General features: G+C 40.3%; 1 protein-coding gene across 1 annotated transcript; it reads right to left on the reverse strand.

The window, feature by feature from the left end:
* Window positions 1-16: 16 nt before the first annotated feature.
* rnf11b (ring finger protein 11b) lies at window positions 17-18,463 on the reverse strand. The gene is made up of 3 exons (XM_056377853.1): window positions 17,882-18,463; window positions 4,802-4,971; window positions 17-3,538 (listed from the first exon to the last, which is right to left on the reverse strand). Exons 1-3 carry the CDS (start codon window positions 18,002-18,004, stop codon window positions 3,367-3,369), a joined length of 465 nt encoding a protein of 154 aa, XP_056233828.1. The 5' UTR covers window positions 18,005-18,463; the 3' UTR covers window positions 17-3,366.

An 18,463-nucleotide genomic window follows, 5' to 3' on the forward strand; every position in this document is an offset into this window, starting at 1 on the left:
CACCTATACACAATGACAAGATTTAACTTTGTTTATTCACACATTCCCATTATGCATTGCATGTCCCACGCAGCCTTGATTAGATCCAGACTGAGATCGAAACTGTGCCTTCTCTGGGGGAAGGCATTTGTATCCAAAAATGTCATCCACTGTACCGCAGGACTGTTACAAACTGCAGACGAAAGCGGTGGAAACCAGCTATGCAATCCCACAGGAATCCTTAGGAAGAGAGTCAGGTGATGTGACAGAACCCCAATCCAAACACCACGATACACTGACAATTTATAAATTTTGTGACAATGTAGGAGGACAATTTTTCTTGACACACTTTGTGTATTTTTCACGACATAACATGTACAATGACTGCCAGCTCAGGAGCAGCATTTTCAGTTGAAACTGTCTGTATATAACCCTCCCCCTCCTGTTTTCTTTTAGTTGACTAGACTCCACATTTTAGCAGCTGATACTCACAGGTAACCTAAGGCCTTTAGGCTCCACCTTACTGATGGAGGACAATATACAAGAAAGAGTTAAGTAGATTAAAGTACTGTGCAAAAACTAAGGTGCTGACTGCCAGCTCACACAAAGGTCATAAAGCCTTGCACAAACACTCACACAGAGATAAACACACACACATACACACATCACTAAAAGGCATGTTTTCAAATTGTGTTGGATCTGTATCATGTCCGCTGAGCAGGGGGAGTTTAAATGATTTAACATTTCCTGCATAATTCAAAATCCCGCCGACTCACCTGCATGCCAAAGGTAGCAGGGAGAAGGAAAAAAAAAAACTGAACATTTGCATGTCTTTGTGCTTTTACCAACTGGGTGACTTAGGCGATAGACATTTTAAAATGTGGCAAGGAGATCATTTAGATAGAGGCCTCATCTTGAGAGACGAAGAAAATAATGAAGAAAATAAAAAAGTAAAGAGATATATCCTTTCTAAACTGGGAACTTATAGTCAGTTTATTGTATAACTGCTGATTCTGACCACATCAGGTAAATAAAAATCCTCAGTCATATTCACTGACACACAACCCATTACCAGATTCATTCTGCATTATCGCTGTCCTGATGGTGACACCCGGCATCTTTAACCGTTTCCCCTGTTAATGTTTGCTTTAGATCTGGTCGGTCCAGTTTTATGGACCGTTTTTTTTAAGGGAAGAAAATGAAGCGATAATTCATATATATGCAAATATATTAAATGAGCCCAACCAAGTGTATGTTTTTCATTTTGTTATTGTAATTTGTAATTTTGTCCTTAAAATTACATGTATTGGACAGTAACAGGGGAAGCAACCATAGGATTAATTCAGTAGTTTGGTTAATGTCTCCAGTAATGAATTATGCACCCACACCTGGTTTAGAGACGGAGTCTTTCATTAAAAAATTAGAGTTGCTCCAATACCAATACTAGTATCGGAAATGCCTCCGATACTGCTTAAAAAACGCTATCAAGTATCAGCGAGTACTCAAGGCTATACACCGATCCGATACCACATAATTTATTAATAAACACTCAGATAGAATGGCAGTTTTGCCAGAAATGAATTCTTCTTTGCTGCTCTAAAACAGTAGCTTAAACAGGAAGTTGCGCTGTGCAGCCACTAGAAACTACTCTTTTAGCATGGTGAGGAACTGATTTCCAGTAAACAGTGTAACATTAGCCATTAGCAAAATGTAACTTTGCAATTTGGCAATATTTTACACTGTTAAGTCCCACCAGTAAAAAGGCAACATGTACAATATGCAAGGCTTTAATTTTGAGTTGTGGCACTAGTCTCAGGACAACTAGTGTAGGAAATGTTATTTATTTCAAGATTTATTATGATTGAAATTAGATAATAAAAGAAAGATTCTATGGCATTCATAAATCAGTTCATGTTTTACAATGGGTTTAACCTGAGCTATGCCATACAATAATGACATTAATCATATCACACCCATACAGGTAGGCTTAGTAGTAAACAGCTACAACATTTTTTTAATGCAATGGTACCGGATCAGTCCTCGGTTTTGACCAATTTCACCAAATTCAGTTATCGGAATTGGTATTGGGAAGGAAGAAATGGTATCGGAACATCTCTATTACAAACCATAGCAATGGTAATGAAAATGTAGCTAAAACAAATCACATACTTCACTTTAACATAATTACTAAATGCATATGGTCAACTCTTGTCAAGTCTGATTAAGAAGTGCAAATATCTCTGATTTGTATTAATGTTTTGTTAACTAGTCTACTTGTGCTTTGGCCAATAATCTGCAATCTCACTGTGACTGAGAAAGTCATGAGAGGGTCAAAAGCTTGATGGTAACAGTCTACCAGCTATCCATCACATTAGTGACTAAAGCACATACAGTATTTTCCTTTGAAATGTCTGTGTTGTTAGTAAACACTGGTTCAACTGAGCCCTTATGCTGACTGACAAAACAAACACAGAACAGATTTCACAAAGCCACAGGACATTCGATCAATCCACCTACCAGTCTTATTTTTCTCATAAGAGATCTGTACAGACAGAGAACTGGAGACCCAGGTGCTGTAGGCCTGTGGTATGTCTGCAGAATACATCTGATGGTTGCAGTCTTACGCCTGATGTTCATATCTAGCAGTCTTCATTTGTAGCAATTTTTGCAGCAGACATGAATCTGCAACAAACACCTGGCAGATATTCTGTCGGACACTTTTCTTTGTATTGCAGTGATATGATAGTAATCAGGCTTCAGCAGTCCAAGAAATACAATCTGCAGCCTGATGATGGCAGTCAGATGTCCTTCCTTCTGCACTCTGATGATTCATTTCAATGCTTGGAAGGAAGTGAGAGACTGGGTATGCTTTCATGTGTAGTCACATTCACAAAAGCAGTTTCTTAACCATACCAGTTAACCGTCATCCATTCCCCGTGACTTCCCTTTACTCTTGTATTATCACACTCCCCCCTTGTCAGCTCTCGTCTTTTGTTCTTTTCCTCCATCAAGCTACTTCCTGCTCGTCCTTAACACAAGCACTCTGTCCTTTCCCAGATGCAATCCTGTCCAGCAGGCCAACTGAGGAACTTGTGTATGTGCACAAACACACACGCACGCACGCACACATGCACGCACACAAACACACACAAACATGAGAGGTCACCATAATTCTACATGATCACTGCTTTCATATCCCCACTTTACTAATCCAGGATACAGTGTGCATACTGTATGTGTGTGTGCCCAGTCTGGGCCACAGGTGTCTGTGGGGATATGTGTGTGTGTGTGTGTGGGTGGGTGCGTGTGTGTGTGTGTGTGTGTGCGTGCGTGCGTGCGTGCGTGCGTGCGTGCGTGCGTTTGTGTGCATGTGTGTGTCTGTTTGTGTCAGTTGGTCTCGTAGGAGGAAAGCAGCGCGGCGTCCACAGGTTCCATGCAGGAGGGGCAGGTGAAGGATCTCATCAGCCAGTCATCTATACAGTCCATGTGGTAAATGTGCATGCAGGGCAGGAACCGGATGGGGTCTCCATAAACAAAGTCCATCATACAGATGACGCACCTGCACAGGAGAACACAAAGCCACGATACTCATTATTTCCCATTATACTATAATTTGATAAGGATTGGATAACTATATATATATTGCATATCTTAATTGATTTACAGTGCATTATTTCATTTCAATTATAATGAAGGACAATGAGCGCTTCTGCAAAATACAAAAAGGGCACATCAGTCAGATTAACCTCTTCATAGGCATTCAGTGATAGGAAAAAATATAATTCTCATGGCTTTAAGCTTTACCATTTGCAACCTTTGACCTGCTATAAACACATATTATAGTATGTATTATTTAAGCAATATCACACGAGAAGGAGTGATGTTGTACTGAATATCAGTGGCTATGATTCGGTCATAGGTACAAGGATGCAGGCGGCGTTCCGAAGACAATCACAAGCGTGCTGATAACTGGACTGGTACTGAACTGTTGCTAAGCAACACAAAAATTTTCCTGACCTGCACAGTGAACACTAGCTTGCTACTTTGTCTACAAGTTACCTGAGGTGCGCACTGAAGTATCAAGGCTTCGTCCCTTCATCCTCTTCTGACGACCATACATAATTTAATTCAAATGTTATTTCTGGAAATATATTCATCTTTCCCATGTTTGTTACAATCTAAGACAGATAATGACCGTTAATGTAATGCTAATTAACGGTTAATAGAACACCTGTAACGTGTGATACATGCGATTAAAAGTCCCAGTGCTGTTATACTCTATATCAGCACTCATGGAATGCCTTTCGTCCAATGAAATTACTTGGTTTGAACTAGCTGTTGTATAAAAATATATAATACATGTGTACACATTACTTTCAGAGAATTAATCTAAAATGCCACAATATGTCATTCAAATATCATAAAAATATCTAATATGTAGAACCATCCATCTCTGTGCTCCAGTAATGCATGCACACTACTATTGACTGACGTTAGTTGACTCATGACATAATTTGAATTTAATCTGCATATGAAAACATCATCCTGTGTGACAGTTTAAGTTATTAAACTTTGTAGGTGGTTACATTTTCTCATGACTCAAAAAAGAGCAAACATGATTTGAATGCAATTGTTTTAGAATCTATATTAGGGATTAGTTTTCCTGTTTTCAGAATGTTAATTTAGTTAAATCCAGCTTAAACATACTAAAGGCCTCCAAAAGCCCTTCTTAAATACAGATCACTGCGTTCCCTTGTTGTTCTAAAAAAAAGAAGAAAGAAAAGATAACTGCTCAGTCTGACCACCAAGGGTTTCTACTCACTCTCTGATCTTCTTCTCAGAGCCATCCCGCCCTAGGTCATACACGCCCTTCGGGAGGTGCTGGATGAGCCCGATACGCTGGGCGATGCGAACCTGCTCTTCCTCTGTCAGCTGAGTGGCCAGTCGTGCTTGGCTGGGTGTTGGGTGGTAGACAGGCACATGGATCTGCTCCTGCAGAAAGAAAGAAAGGAGACCACATTAAAAAAGTGAATCCTAGTTTTGCAAATACCTTAGAGTCCTATAAAATGAAATTTCTGTATCGGGGAAAGTATATCTCAGAGGGGAGGATTTACAGAGATACACAGTATAATACACAGAAAAAAATCATCAGGCATGATTACTTACCACTTCATGCAATCGCCTCACTGAGAAACTTATTTCCGTTTTGTCCAAACCATCTGCTCTTCTCACACTACAGCTGCAGTACAGTTATGGCCAAGTTTACACTTCTGAATAATAAGTGTTAAGAGTTGGTTGGAGGTTTGGTTTAGAGGAATTTAGCAATACACTGCAATAACACTAATGTTCTGGTTTCATAAGACCTGTTTACCAAATCTCTCTTCAGCCTTAATTCTACTAGTGTGAGAGGTGACTTTAACAAAAGCAGAAGATGTTGTTCTTGTTATCACTTTCGGTGGAAGTCAAGCCGAGTCTAGCAGATGAGCCACAAGCTTATGAAACTTTCTTTTGATTTTGGTACAAACATGTTCTGTTGAATGGGATATAAATGTTTATAGTAATACTGATTGACAGAATAATGTCACCACTTGCCAACACAATACTGGTAGGCATTACTGTGTAAATCCCTCAGACTGAAGGGTGGATTTCACTACACAATAAAGCATTCAGTTGACTGTAAGAGTTACACAATCCAACACATATTATTTATTTGAATAAATAATCATCCCCCTCAAAAAGAAGGCCTGTAGCTCTGAAATGCTCATAGTAGCTATCATTGATAATTGATTGATCAATTATTAATTACAAGTTAACAATATTTCTGGCTATGTTGTGGGATTATGATCTGAGGCAGTAGGTGGTAGTGTTTCCCACACCTTCCAACAGCTGATGCAGCAGTGAGGTACGTGGCCTCTTCTACCTGACTGAAAATGCATTGTTGACGACATACAGAATTCGATCACCGCGGCATAGAAGTGTAAAGTTTAAAGTGTGATGGATGATGACTCTCTGGAAAATATTCTCTGAATGCGTCATGTAGGAATTGATATGCCACTATCAACATAACTATGATCTCACTACAATCCAAACATCCTGCTAATCTTTCAGATTTGCTAAAAATCTCCCCAAAACTATTGTTCGTTCTGTGTTTCTATTGTGATTGTTTTGTTTTAAGCTGTGTTTTTGCTATATTTGGCAGCTAATCTATAAGAAATGACATACGGCCATGGCTAGGCTATACATGTCATGATTGTTTGTACTGTGATTATCTTGTGCTGCTATAAAACTCAAATAAAGATATTGTGGAAAAAAATAAAATAAATCTCCCCAAAACAATCAGTTTATATGGCCCAGCCCAAAATTCTACTCTTCAATGGGTGGAAAATTGAGGCTGGCCGGCAGCAAACTTCAAAGCAGCCAAAGCCTCCCTGTCTTTCTAAACTTAGGTCAGCAGAAATCTGAATGTAAAAAATGACAAGTCGAGGTTCTTTCATTATATCTGTCCACAGTGTTTTAAATACTGATGCACAAACCACATAAGTAGAAGTGTAATAGTGTTATAATGTAACGAAATGATAGTGTAATGAAAGTAACATCATATCAAAGTGAGCAACAGGGTTTCAGTATCAGACTATAATGCGTCAAACAAAAAGTCATAACATTACCAAACCCAAAACCTATACTGTAACCCATAAATCTATATAATACTGTATATTACACTAATCGAGATATTTTGTCATACAGAAACCTGAGTACCTGGGGGGAACCCATGCAGGCACAAGAAGAACATGCAAACTACAATCAAGGAAATAAACTGCAGAGTAAGTAATAGTGTAAATAATTAATCAATTAATAGTGTAAATAATTGTTAGCTGCAGCAATGGACGATCACACTTTTACTTTATAACATTAAAGCTCTAACATGCTTTAGTTACCTGAAAAAACTGTCTGTGTAAAAATAAAGCTTTTCAAGAAATGGCAATAGTATGAGAGATTGATCTACATGGTTTTATCTGTTCTACAGTAGTGCAAGCCAACTTTATATCCTTGAATTAAGAGATTCCTTTTAAATGTTAACATATAGCAAACAGCTGACATGAATACAGGGAAGAACAGGTGCACCTAAACTTTGGTTCTCTGTCTTGTGTACTACCTTGGTCTCTCATGTCTTCCTCCACTCTAAAGACAGCTTTCTATTGACTCAACTCTCTCACTTTGTGGTCTGTGACTGTGCCTCGTCCTCATCCACTTCCTTCATTCTCTTCCTCACTCTATCCTATTACTTTCTCATACATTCACTACATTGGTGGTGTGTGCACTAGTTTCTCTTCTTCATCCCTGAGCCCATGCTTCAGTCCACCAACTTTCTCCTTGTCTTCCTAATGTGTGCCAAACCTTCACGTCAGGAAACTGAAAGGATCCAACAGCCAGGTCATGGATTACACTAAGGCCACTCTAATGCCATTAGGTGAGCTCTCTCATTAACCACCTGTATATCCACACTCCACAGGGTGACCTTTTGACACAAAGCACCACACACCTGAATGAAGCTGGAGATCAGACTGGTGTTAGCAGGAAAGAAACCTAACTGAACCTTCTAATAAGGATTTATCGGACAATGTTCTGTTTACTAGCTGCCCTCTCTGATCTGCCTGCACAAAATGGCATTAACTACTGAACTAAACCTTGGTGTGAGGCGGAGGGGTAGGCATGAAACTCAAATTACTCTCCATTTCCTTCTTTCATTTAGGCTGAATGGTTTTCATGGGAAAAATTCAGAATAACAAATGACCAAGTTAACTACAATCAGCCTCCCGGCACACAGCACTTTAAGCCATGAGTCAGCATAACTTTAGTAGTTGAGGCAGTCTGCTGCTCCCCTGACAGCCACTCCTTTTACCATGTCAAAAAGAGATGGCAGCCAGGCAGCAGGAATAAAAGCTACAGACAGGGCCTCAGAGGGGGGCAGCAGCTGTACTCTGTGTGTGTGTGTGTGTGTGTGTGTGTGTGTGTGTGTGTGTGTGTGTGTGTGTGGTGTGTGTGTGTGTGTGTGTGTGTGTGTGTGTGTGTGTGTGTGTGTTAGGATGGTCAAGTGTGCAGTGGTCAGCAGTGTTATTGTTGTCATATGCCTCTCCCTTCTTTCATAGATGGCGTGTCAGCTGGGCTGTGACAACTGTTCACTATGTGACCTCAGACTGACCAGAAGGACAACAGTTAGAGAGATGGACAGTGAGACAGAGAGAGAAGGAGAGGTTGAAAGGGTGGCGAAGGGGGGATGGAGGGTGCAGGGCGGTGGCTAACTGAGCCAAAGTACAGACCTTGGTTTCCTCTGCCAAACATGAAGGCACACGGCAGCAGAAACTGTCAGCCTGCCAGGCCAGGGCTACTAATGGTGAACAGGAAGGGAGGTGAAGCTTATAGGCAGCAATGAGGACAGACACACACACAGAGTAAGTGAAAGAAAGACTAATAGAGTGGGGAGGCATTTACCCCCTGTCTTCCATCATCCATCACTAATTGAAAGAAGAAAGAAGAGTGGGAAAATGCAAGATAGAGGCACTCTCTGCCCACAAGTTCAATAACATCCTAGATTCTCCCCAGAGCCAGATGTGTGTTATTTATGCTTATGTGTGTGGCCATGTGAGGAGGGGAAGGAGGGGAAAATGGGTTGGATCCACACGAGACCCTTTCACTTGTAACATTAACAGTTCAATTATCCAGGCAAGGCAATGTTTTTTGGCATTTGCACACAGAGCTCCTATAAATAGATATTCAGCACTATTCCTGCATTAAATGACCACTCCAGACAGATGTGGCAAGATTTTCTACTCACTGGAGAACAGCAACAAGCTGCAAAATGACAACAGAAAAGGGGTTGTGAATACTCAGACAAACTACCTAATGTACAGATTTTGAATCTATGGTGACTTGAAAGTTTGTATTTTAATAATTCTCTTATTTATCATTATTCAAGTTCCCTAATGCAGTGTAGAAAAATATCACACCCTCCACAGAACCTTCTCGCACCACTCCCACAGTTAAACCCATGTCACACTGACCACGATTCAAGCCCTGTTCAGACCTGGTATTAACAACCATATCAGCTGATCTGATCACAAGTGAGCAGCTTTAAGTACAGGTGTGAACGCACCCAAGACACATTTAAGACATATTTGAGATTTGATCACTAAGAACACATTCAGAGGTGGTCTGGGCCTCATTCTTTTAGCACTTTGAACACAAATGCGACCTGGGCCACTTAGACAGACCCACAGTTTCATCATGAACCGGAAATACTATTTCAAATGGCTAAGATCTTTTTTTTCTCTCTCCCTCTTTCTCTCTCTCACACACACACACACACACACATTAACATGGACATGTCTGTCGGATTACCTAAAAACGATGTTGAAGTTGGAGCTAATAAACGTTGAACAGCTACTTTAACTGAAATTACTGCAATGCAGAAAAGACGCAGTTTCATTTCTAGGGAGGTAAACGTCAGGCTAGTGCATGAGGTACATGGTTACACTATACCTACTCCATACCTACGCCACTGATTCAAAGCAGAAGTATAAACCAGACTTAATGTGTAGGCTATGTGGGAAAGGAGCTGCAGATAGGCAGCATGATGACTGTGCATAATTCCTCTTTTGAACACATGCTGTAAGATTACCACAGTGACAAGAAAGAAAAAACATTTCTCATGTCTTGTCAAACCTCAACCATACCCAGTGAAGGAAATATCTACTTGCCAAATGTGGCCGTATACTGTGTGCAACCTAAACAGTGCAAATATCCACTTAAGGGGAAACAACACCAGACCCATGAAGCAAATGCAGGCTCTGAAATCTTAGCTGTCTGTCTAGGGACTGAAGAATAACAAACTCTTTGAACAAGACCTGCAGACACCTGCACATAATAAGGCAAGCATGCACACAGGCAACGAAGAAAACAATGGGAGGAGGAGAAGGATGCACATTCGCATCACAGGATGTGTTTGCTGATGTGATAACAGGACAGACTGACGACATGATGATAACGGTATGTGTATATGCTTTACAACATCAGCCTGGTAAAGCAGGGTCAATTTGGGTCATTGTGTATGTAATTTTATTAATTCTAGTATTTACAAATAACACATGATGAAGCTCACACAAAGCCTTCCCTCCAGCCATATAAAAACAGATGGATGCTGAACAGGTGCAAATTTGGTGGAAACAAAATTGATAAAATACAAAAAAGTAATAATATATTTTCATTGATTTCCACTTTTACCAGCAGCCATAAGCTAATCATGCTCCAGCAGCATCAGCCAATAAAAACTTTTATCTGGCAAGTTATGACAGTCTGTACCACATTATAGACCCTTAACAGCCTTACACTTAGTTATGTCACTGTAACATAATGACAAAACCATCAGTCGCGCAGCAGTCGTGAAGAAGACAAAAGATTGAAGTTGTGGTTATTTGAGTCCTGGCACTTGTGGTCGGCACTCAGGAACAGCAACCTCTGTGAGGCTGTATGTCAGCCAAAGCCCACAAACTATGTCACTGACCTGCAGTACAATGGTTTGTTTGTCAGCACCACTGCCAACCCCTCCCACAATGTCTCTGTTCCCATATTAGGACAAGACTGTAAGTAATCTGTCTCAAAGGGCTTTTTGATGCAGTATATCACACCCTTACACTACCACATCTGATTTAAGGGACTCGTCATACCTGTGGTGACGTCAGAATCACTTTGGTTGAACTTGGTTGGACACCAGATACATGAACTCTAAACACATTGCTGTTATCTGCATACCAAGGGGTTTACACTCTTTTACTGCTTTCCCTGCAACTGCATGAGTGACCATTTGGTTATAATGTTTTACCTTTAAAACATTATAAAGATATCTTACTGGCATTCTACATTCTTTTCATGGATGTTGTTACGAAGAAACATTTCTTGTTTCAGTCAACACTTGCAGTTGCACTGAAAACAACCCACAGCCAACTAAAAGCGTAGCCACAACCATGCAGAAAATAATTGTTTAGTTTGACATCTCTTCTTCTCACTTCCTTCCATCTTTTATGCTTTTCCTCATCTCCACTCCAGGTTTGACAGCTAATTAGAAACCACCTCCAACGTAAACGTACTTTCCCCATTTCCTCTGACCAAGCTGGCTGAGCTCAAATCAAACTGCTGACTCCAAGCCCTCTCATCTTGACAGCAATGCAGTTGGTTGACAGACTCTGTGCTCCTCGACTGATAGTCCATCCGCTGGTTTGTACCGCCCCGGTCTGCTAAATGCTCTGAAAGGAGAGCTGGCTTTGTCTTTGACCAGAGCGGCGGGTGCTTCTTTGACGCTTTTTAGATAATATTTTACCCTCAAGGACTCATGTTCACACAAAAGTGACAGAAACAGTGAAAAGGACTGAAAAAGACAAAGTTCTGCTACATGCAAAAACACAAAAACTCTCTTTGAATCTTTTAAAGTGAGCAATGTGTTCCAGCCAATAAGGTTTGGCCATAAAGGTGACAGCAGCATAAAGGCCTTTGTGCCAAACTGAATGTAATCAATAAAAACTGCTGTCACTGTTCCAATCTCTGAGGCTTAAGAGGGAGACAGGGGCATTACAAGCCATACCAGGGGCCAATTGTACACGCACGCTCACATGCACACGTACGCACACACAAAAACTCTCTCTCCATCTCAAGTGCAAACACACAGGGTTTCCTTATCTCCTTCTCTCAGTAGCCTAGCCCCACAGCCATGAGTCAGCAGTAGAGGCTAACAATTTTTCCATGAATCTGAAATCCTGCTTGTGAGATTCTCGCAGGATGGGAGTCAATTTCACTGTTCATCACTTGACTTGAAAAAAATTCATCCGGAGGAGGCAGTGGCCTAAATCAGTGGTCTGTCCACTGACCATGCTGTATATCGTTATTACCACTAAGGGCGCTGAAGATAGGGGTTCGGACCAGTTAGTGAGTGGTCTTTGTGGTTTTAATCCACCTTTTCCCTTCTCTCGATGTGTTGGCAACACTGTTAGCCAAACAAATATCAGTGATCATAATGCTTTGTGTATTACTATAGTCTATAATCGATTAACCTCTGCAGATATTCTTATTGTTGCACTGCACATTGCCATTTTATTTAACTTGTGGTCTGGACTGGTTGTTCAGTGGTCTATGGGAGAGGAATTGTAATAGCAATAGGTCAGTTTTTATATATAAAAATCTAATATGAATTAACACGATTTTCTTCATTTGGAACATGCTGGTCTTTCTATAGTCTTTTTTTATTCTTTTTTATCCTCTCCTGTCTGCTCTAACCGGTGCATGATGTGTGTGGATTGAGGACAGGGTTGTGCAGATGGACGATGAGCTCGGCGATCGCCGATCATCAGAGAGAACGCCTGTAGCTCATGCCTTGGTAAATGTCAAGGTGATATTTGGTTTATTTTCCCACGAATGTATTGAGTTACTGTTGTTATTATTATTGTTGCTGTTGTAATTATTATTTGTAGTATTCATTTATATTAAACTAAATCTGCCCTGCCATAGTTTCACACTGATAACCGCATATAGCCGATGCTTGCAACACAGACACGCACACAAACACTCCTAACCAGATGCCTGTCACTGAAGAGCTGCTTGTTGGGTGTAGGTGCTGTGGTTAAACACAGTTGAGATTGATTGATCGATAGACAGACAGACAGAGAGAAAGAACACTTAGTTCGGTTTCTTAGCCTGCTGCTTTTTATGGTTGTAAAAAGAAGTTTGGGACAGTCAGTGAGAGGGAGCGAGACAGAGCTGAAAGCCATAAACAGCTGTTTCTCTGCACCTCCTCCTGCTGATTTGAGTGATTGTTGTGAATGCTCTGATTATTAAATGCAAATAGTAAATGCTAAATTTGTGAAGATTTTATTTCAACATAGCCACAAAAAGTGTAAAATTTGTCAGCCTACTGTCATCACTCTGAGTATCCGAGGAAGTGCGAGAGTGGTGAGCAAAGCTTGCCGCAAGGAGCGAACAAGAGAATACGGGGCCGATGGGACAGGAGTCATTCTTACGGGATTGTGACAAGACAGGATTTTTTTTTTTATTTTGTGATGGGATAGGAATGTTATTGTGAGAGTGGGATGGGACAGGAGGGAAAATCAGCTCCTGTGTCACCGTCTAGTCAGCACTTGTCTCACCAGCTGGTTTCCAAATCACCACATTCGACACACGATATGCTCTAAGCAACACATAACACAGGTCTGCACACAAACACATGGGCACAGGCGCACCCACTGAGGTCTTCACAATAGGACCAAAGAACTTAACTATGCTTCCCTATGCTTTGTAGATTCCTCAGTCGATAAAAAAAAAAAAAAAACTTGCACAATTTGAAATCTCTTTGACAAAACATTAAATAGTCCAATAACCTGTGGTTGACTCATTGGACTGATCTCATCTACTTAGCTTTCAATCCATCAACCCCTAAACCAATCCATCACGTAGGCCTATGTCTATATGGACACCAATAATCTGATACTAAGCAAATATATGCTATTGTTTGATTTTCTGATTATCACCTCAGTTATTATAAGTTATTTCAATAGTACACATTACAGAATTAGTATTCTAGTTATATCATGTTATATCACAGGGAACTTTAAATACTGTATAAATTTAGTTCCAGACAGTGGCTATCAAATCAGGAAATATCAAATATCTGGGAGCTTTACAATCACTTAATTTTTGGCTAGGTGCTACATGTCATATTATGTATTTCACAAACATGTTTTTGCATTAAATCTTTTTAAATCTGTTTTATTGCAAGACGTATCATTATTATGTCTGCCTCTGCAGAATGAGTGGCAGAGAATATAAGGCTAAAGCAATAAAAGCAGTTATAAATCTGAAGTATTGCCCCATCCCTGCTCTCATGTATGGTTCACATGGATTATACAGGAATATGATTTTGAAGGAATGAGAGTAAAAGAGGCCTTCAACTAAATTATGAAGAGTTTAATCAAAATATTATTTTAGAATAAGCTCAACATTTAAATTGTTGCAGTCTAAACAGTCTGAGCTTCTGTGAATAGTGTCCACATATGGCCCTGCCTTTGTGCAACCTATGACTTAATGCCAGATGCCAATCTGTGCACTGCCTCTTTTCAGCCAGGAAATTATTCAGCACCACCAAGTGCAGCCTTGGGCCAGGCAGTGGATACACCCATCTCCAGATGCTGGAATTCACCGTCCTCTGATTCACCACTGACTGTGGATTCCCAGGAAACAGCAGTCGTTTATAAGCCCCAGGATGAGTGTCTGAAGCACGCAGATTAAATGTTTTATGTGCATTGTACATGTTGTACAACTTAAAACTTGTTTTATATTTTTTGACACACACAACAACGTCAAACTAACTTTAGCATAATATATATATATATATATATATTGGCTAAACTACCTTTACTGGACAGCAGTTTTTTCACTTTCATATCTCCATTTTTTTAGGTGTTTAAGGTTGAAGTGAAATCAAAATTGTCATGTTCTCACAAGTAATCTAGGGATCGGGGGGACTCAATGGTAGTATCGTGTGTAAGGCTCCGGTCACAACTTCTCAGTTCTTCCCAATGTACTGTCTCTTACAATTAGTGATGTGATTTGTTGCACAGTTTTCCCGTGGGCATTGGGTACATGTTGCCAGTTTACCTGTTATCTAATTTACAGCTAGGAAAGATTGTGATACAAAGATCTGTCAATTCCAGGCAACTTGGAAAGAAATAGTATGGATCAACTCCCTGAATGAACATGAACCTACAGATGGGTGACCAATTAAAGGAAAAGGAGGAAAGGGTCTACCTTTCTTTGTTTTTTCTTCTTACCATCTCTACTGTTATACACCATAACACCAAAGCAAATTCCTTGTATGTGAAAACCTACTGATTCTGCAAACCAACATAAAGTGTCTTAGTAAGGTGTTGGGCCACCACATGCCACCAGAACAGCTCCAATGCTCCTTAGCATCGATTCTTCCAAAAGATGTTCCCTCATTTGTTGTGCTGATGGTGGTGGAGAGCTATGTCTAACACATTGGTCCAAAATCTCCCATAGGTGTTCAACTGGGTTGAGATCTGGTGACTGTGCAGGTCATAGCATATGATTTTCATCAAACCATTCAATGACCCCTCGTGACCTATGGATGGGGGGTCATCCTGTTTCTCATTTTTCAGGTTTTTCCTTTAATTTGTCATCTGTCTGTCATCTTACTGTTGTGACGTATTGTTATGACTTTATTGTATTTCTACTGTGATGGACTGCTTTTCAGACACAATGAATTGCTGGGAGATTTGTAATGAAAAATCCCCATTCATTCTCATTTTTTACCAGACAGCCAGACAAAAGTAATGTTTCCATCCTGTCCCGACCACATACCAGGGTTGGTTCTAAATCACCACCTGTCTTCTGTATTCATTTTCTGTAATTTAACCACAGCCAGAGGTCATATTGTCTTTGTTTTGGATTTAACTGTTGTGATTTCCGGCATCATTTTTTCACCATGCACCTTTGGTATGAAGGACAGACCTGCAATGAGTATACTGGCATTTGGACCCAGGGCCATACTCAATACCTTCTATGAACACAGCAAACTCAATTTCAAGTATAGTGTAGCCTTTAGTCCCTCTTCTAACACACACAGCCCTTTTAACGTGTGTTAAGCCAAACTGCAAGCACACAAAAAAATGTGTGATGTGTTCAGATGGTGAAGGTGCCGATTACTGTGGTCACCGGGGAGAAAAGCTCCTGCAGATCTAAAAGAGCCCTTTATCAGCAGGTTTAAACTAGTTAGTTAACCCTCATGTGAAACTCTGTCAGTATGAACAAACCTCACACAGACTTTCTCAAGACAAGTGAAAGCTTAGTCAGAGCTACAAAGAAACTAAGCAATGTTTGTGTTGTTTATCACAATATCTCTCCTCTATGAGACCAGAGCTGGCTGCTTTGACCTAATTACACACTGCTGTATGCCAGACATGACATACAATAGGCCTACTTGTAACAACCTGGACATGGATTCATGTCAAGGACTCCTAGCTCTGTTCAGATATAATCTTTTACTGGTTCCACTGATAACAAATGGCAACTGTTATGAATAACAACTTGAAACTGTCTTGTCTTTGTGATGTTACCTGGAAATTTTTTCATGAACTGACCACACATCAGTCTGTGCCTCTCATGTATTAGCATACAGTGCGTTCAAGTTACAGAGTTAACCATCAGTTTCTCTAAAAGATAATTAATGGGTGACAATTGAAAAAAAAACAGGTGATTGTATTATGCACCATAAAAAAATTTACAAATCAACACACTGTACATTAAATGGAAATATATTACAAGGTCATGATGTTGATGTGATTTCAGCTGTAAAGTCTGACTGAAATATATAAAACAAAACTGAAAAAGACGAAGAACAGCCTCTCTGAGCATGTGCAGTGATGCTGACCCAACACATAACTACTACACTTTCCAAGGATCAAAAATATTTTTAATATTATTAATGTATACACACTTGGGAATGAGAATATGTCACCAAATGCAGCAATATGCATCCGTTATATATTTTCAGGGTTTTTTTAAACTATTGTTGGTTCTGGTCTTTTAAATAACATGTAGATGATGAAGAACTATGCTGACCTCGCCAATAATGGTGATAGAGAGATCTATAAAGGACAAAAAAATACCATCTACCCAACTAATAACTGGTCAATATATGCATGGTGGCCAATGGTAAGAGGCAGCTGGTGATTTCAAATATCCACTGGATATCTAGCTATACTTATAACTATTTCATATAATCTAGCATTTTAAAATCTAGTTATGCAATTATCAAAGTAAAAATATGCTTTTCAAATGACAGACAACATGCAAATTGTCCCTTTTATGTTCATATCTTTGCTGTAACTAGTGTATAATAAAGTTTTGCGCTTGGAAACAGTATATTTAATTCAAAACACAGAAGTATGTAGCTCTCTATAATGAGAGCTCTCATGCTGTACTGACCTGACATCACCTTCAGTTTCCCATTCATTTAAAAGCACTTATCTTAAATCTACAGATAAGGCTTGGCTTAACCTAGTAACAGGCAAACTCTCTGCCAAGGCCTTACATAATGCATACCAGCCACCTCTTAACATAGAAATACACACAGGAGAAGGGTAACACCATACATCGTATTTACAGTTACAACATGACCTGGTCTGTTTGTGGATGATCTAATTCAGGAAATAAGGACACCAGACAAACAAAATTGCTGCCCTGGAGGAGATCAGTGAAGGAAGCAGCTGAGAAAGCTATGAGAGTCACTGTTTTCCAAATCTACAAAACTCCCTCTTTAATGAAGAACTGGGGTCTGTTTCAAGTCCATTCAAATTACAGTTCATGCTGTTAAAGTGAACTTCAGGCCATAATAGACAGTCTGTGTGTCTTAGTTCATCTCGACTGAATAGGAACCAAAATGACATAGTTCAGTGTGTTTCAATGAAGACTATGGCAAGTGATGATATGGTGCTACTGTCATATCAGTGACTTCAGGGAAATGGGAGACACAGTCGGTAACTTCGGATATAACAAAGAGGATTAGTGTCAAAGCCATAACGGGATAGGGTCACTGGGCTGGACTGCTGGCCAAGGGTGATGGATCTGTAAACAGCTGATCTAGCCTCACATGTTAGTTAGTTTAACACCAGTTTCTTGGTTGTTGTCACTGTCAAAAAACTAGACTGGTATACTGGGCCAGACATGCCACACATGAATTAACATCATCCAAACTTCAGGTATTATTTAATTTGGTTCAACCTCTCAGAAAAAACAAAACAACTAGGTGTTCATAAACTGGTCTAAAACTGTTGTTGAAAGTTACCTGATAGGGGGGCGGTGGCTCTTGGTCGGGGTCAGCACCGTCTCCGTAGCTGGCCCGGTCCGACTGAGATTCATGTAGCAAAGAAATATCATCCGAGGTCGGGGATTTCAGACAGTTTCCCATCTCCCTCCTCGTCGGTCAAACTCTTCCTTCTCTCTCTCTCTCTCTTTCGGTGTCGCTTTGCTAACGGCGGGCTTCACGGGCCACTTTCGCAGTTAATGTCAGTGGATGAGAAGGCGTCGAGGAGCCGCTTTTTCCATACACAGCTGATGAATCTCCTCTCCCAGACGACGGGAGGGCTGCCCGTTTCAACAACAACAAAACATCCCTCAGCTAGCAGCTAGCCACACAAAGAGCTAGCCTGCTAACACAAGCTAGCACTCGCAGGGGAGCATCTAGCACTCGTTTAGCTAATTAAAATAAAACCACGACTGAAAAACCTTACAGAGTTTTTCATCCGCAGAGGTAGCGAGGCGAAGAAATGTAATATCCCTCATTTAATTGAAACCGCAAGCCGCAGTGAACCTCCCCGGCTGTCAGGGACTTTCCAGGTTGCAGCTGCCCAACAACGACAAAGGTGGT

Source organism: Seriola aureovittata, chromosome 6 (assembly GCF_021018895.1).
Source record: "Seriola aureovittata isolate HTS-2021-v1 ecotype China chromosome 6, ASM2101889v1, whole genome shotgun sequence".
Taxonomy (NCBI): domain Eukaryota; kingdom Metazoa; phylum Chordata; class Actinopteri; order Carangiformes; family Carangidae; genus Seriola; species Seriola aureovittata.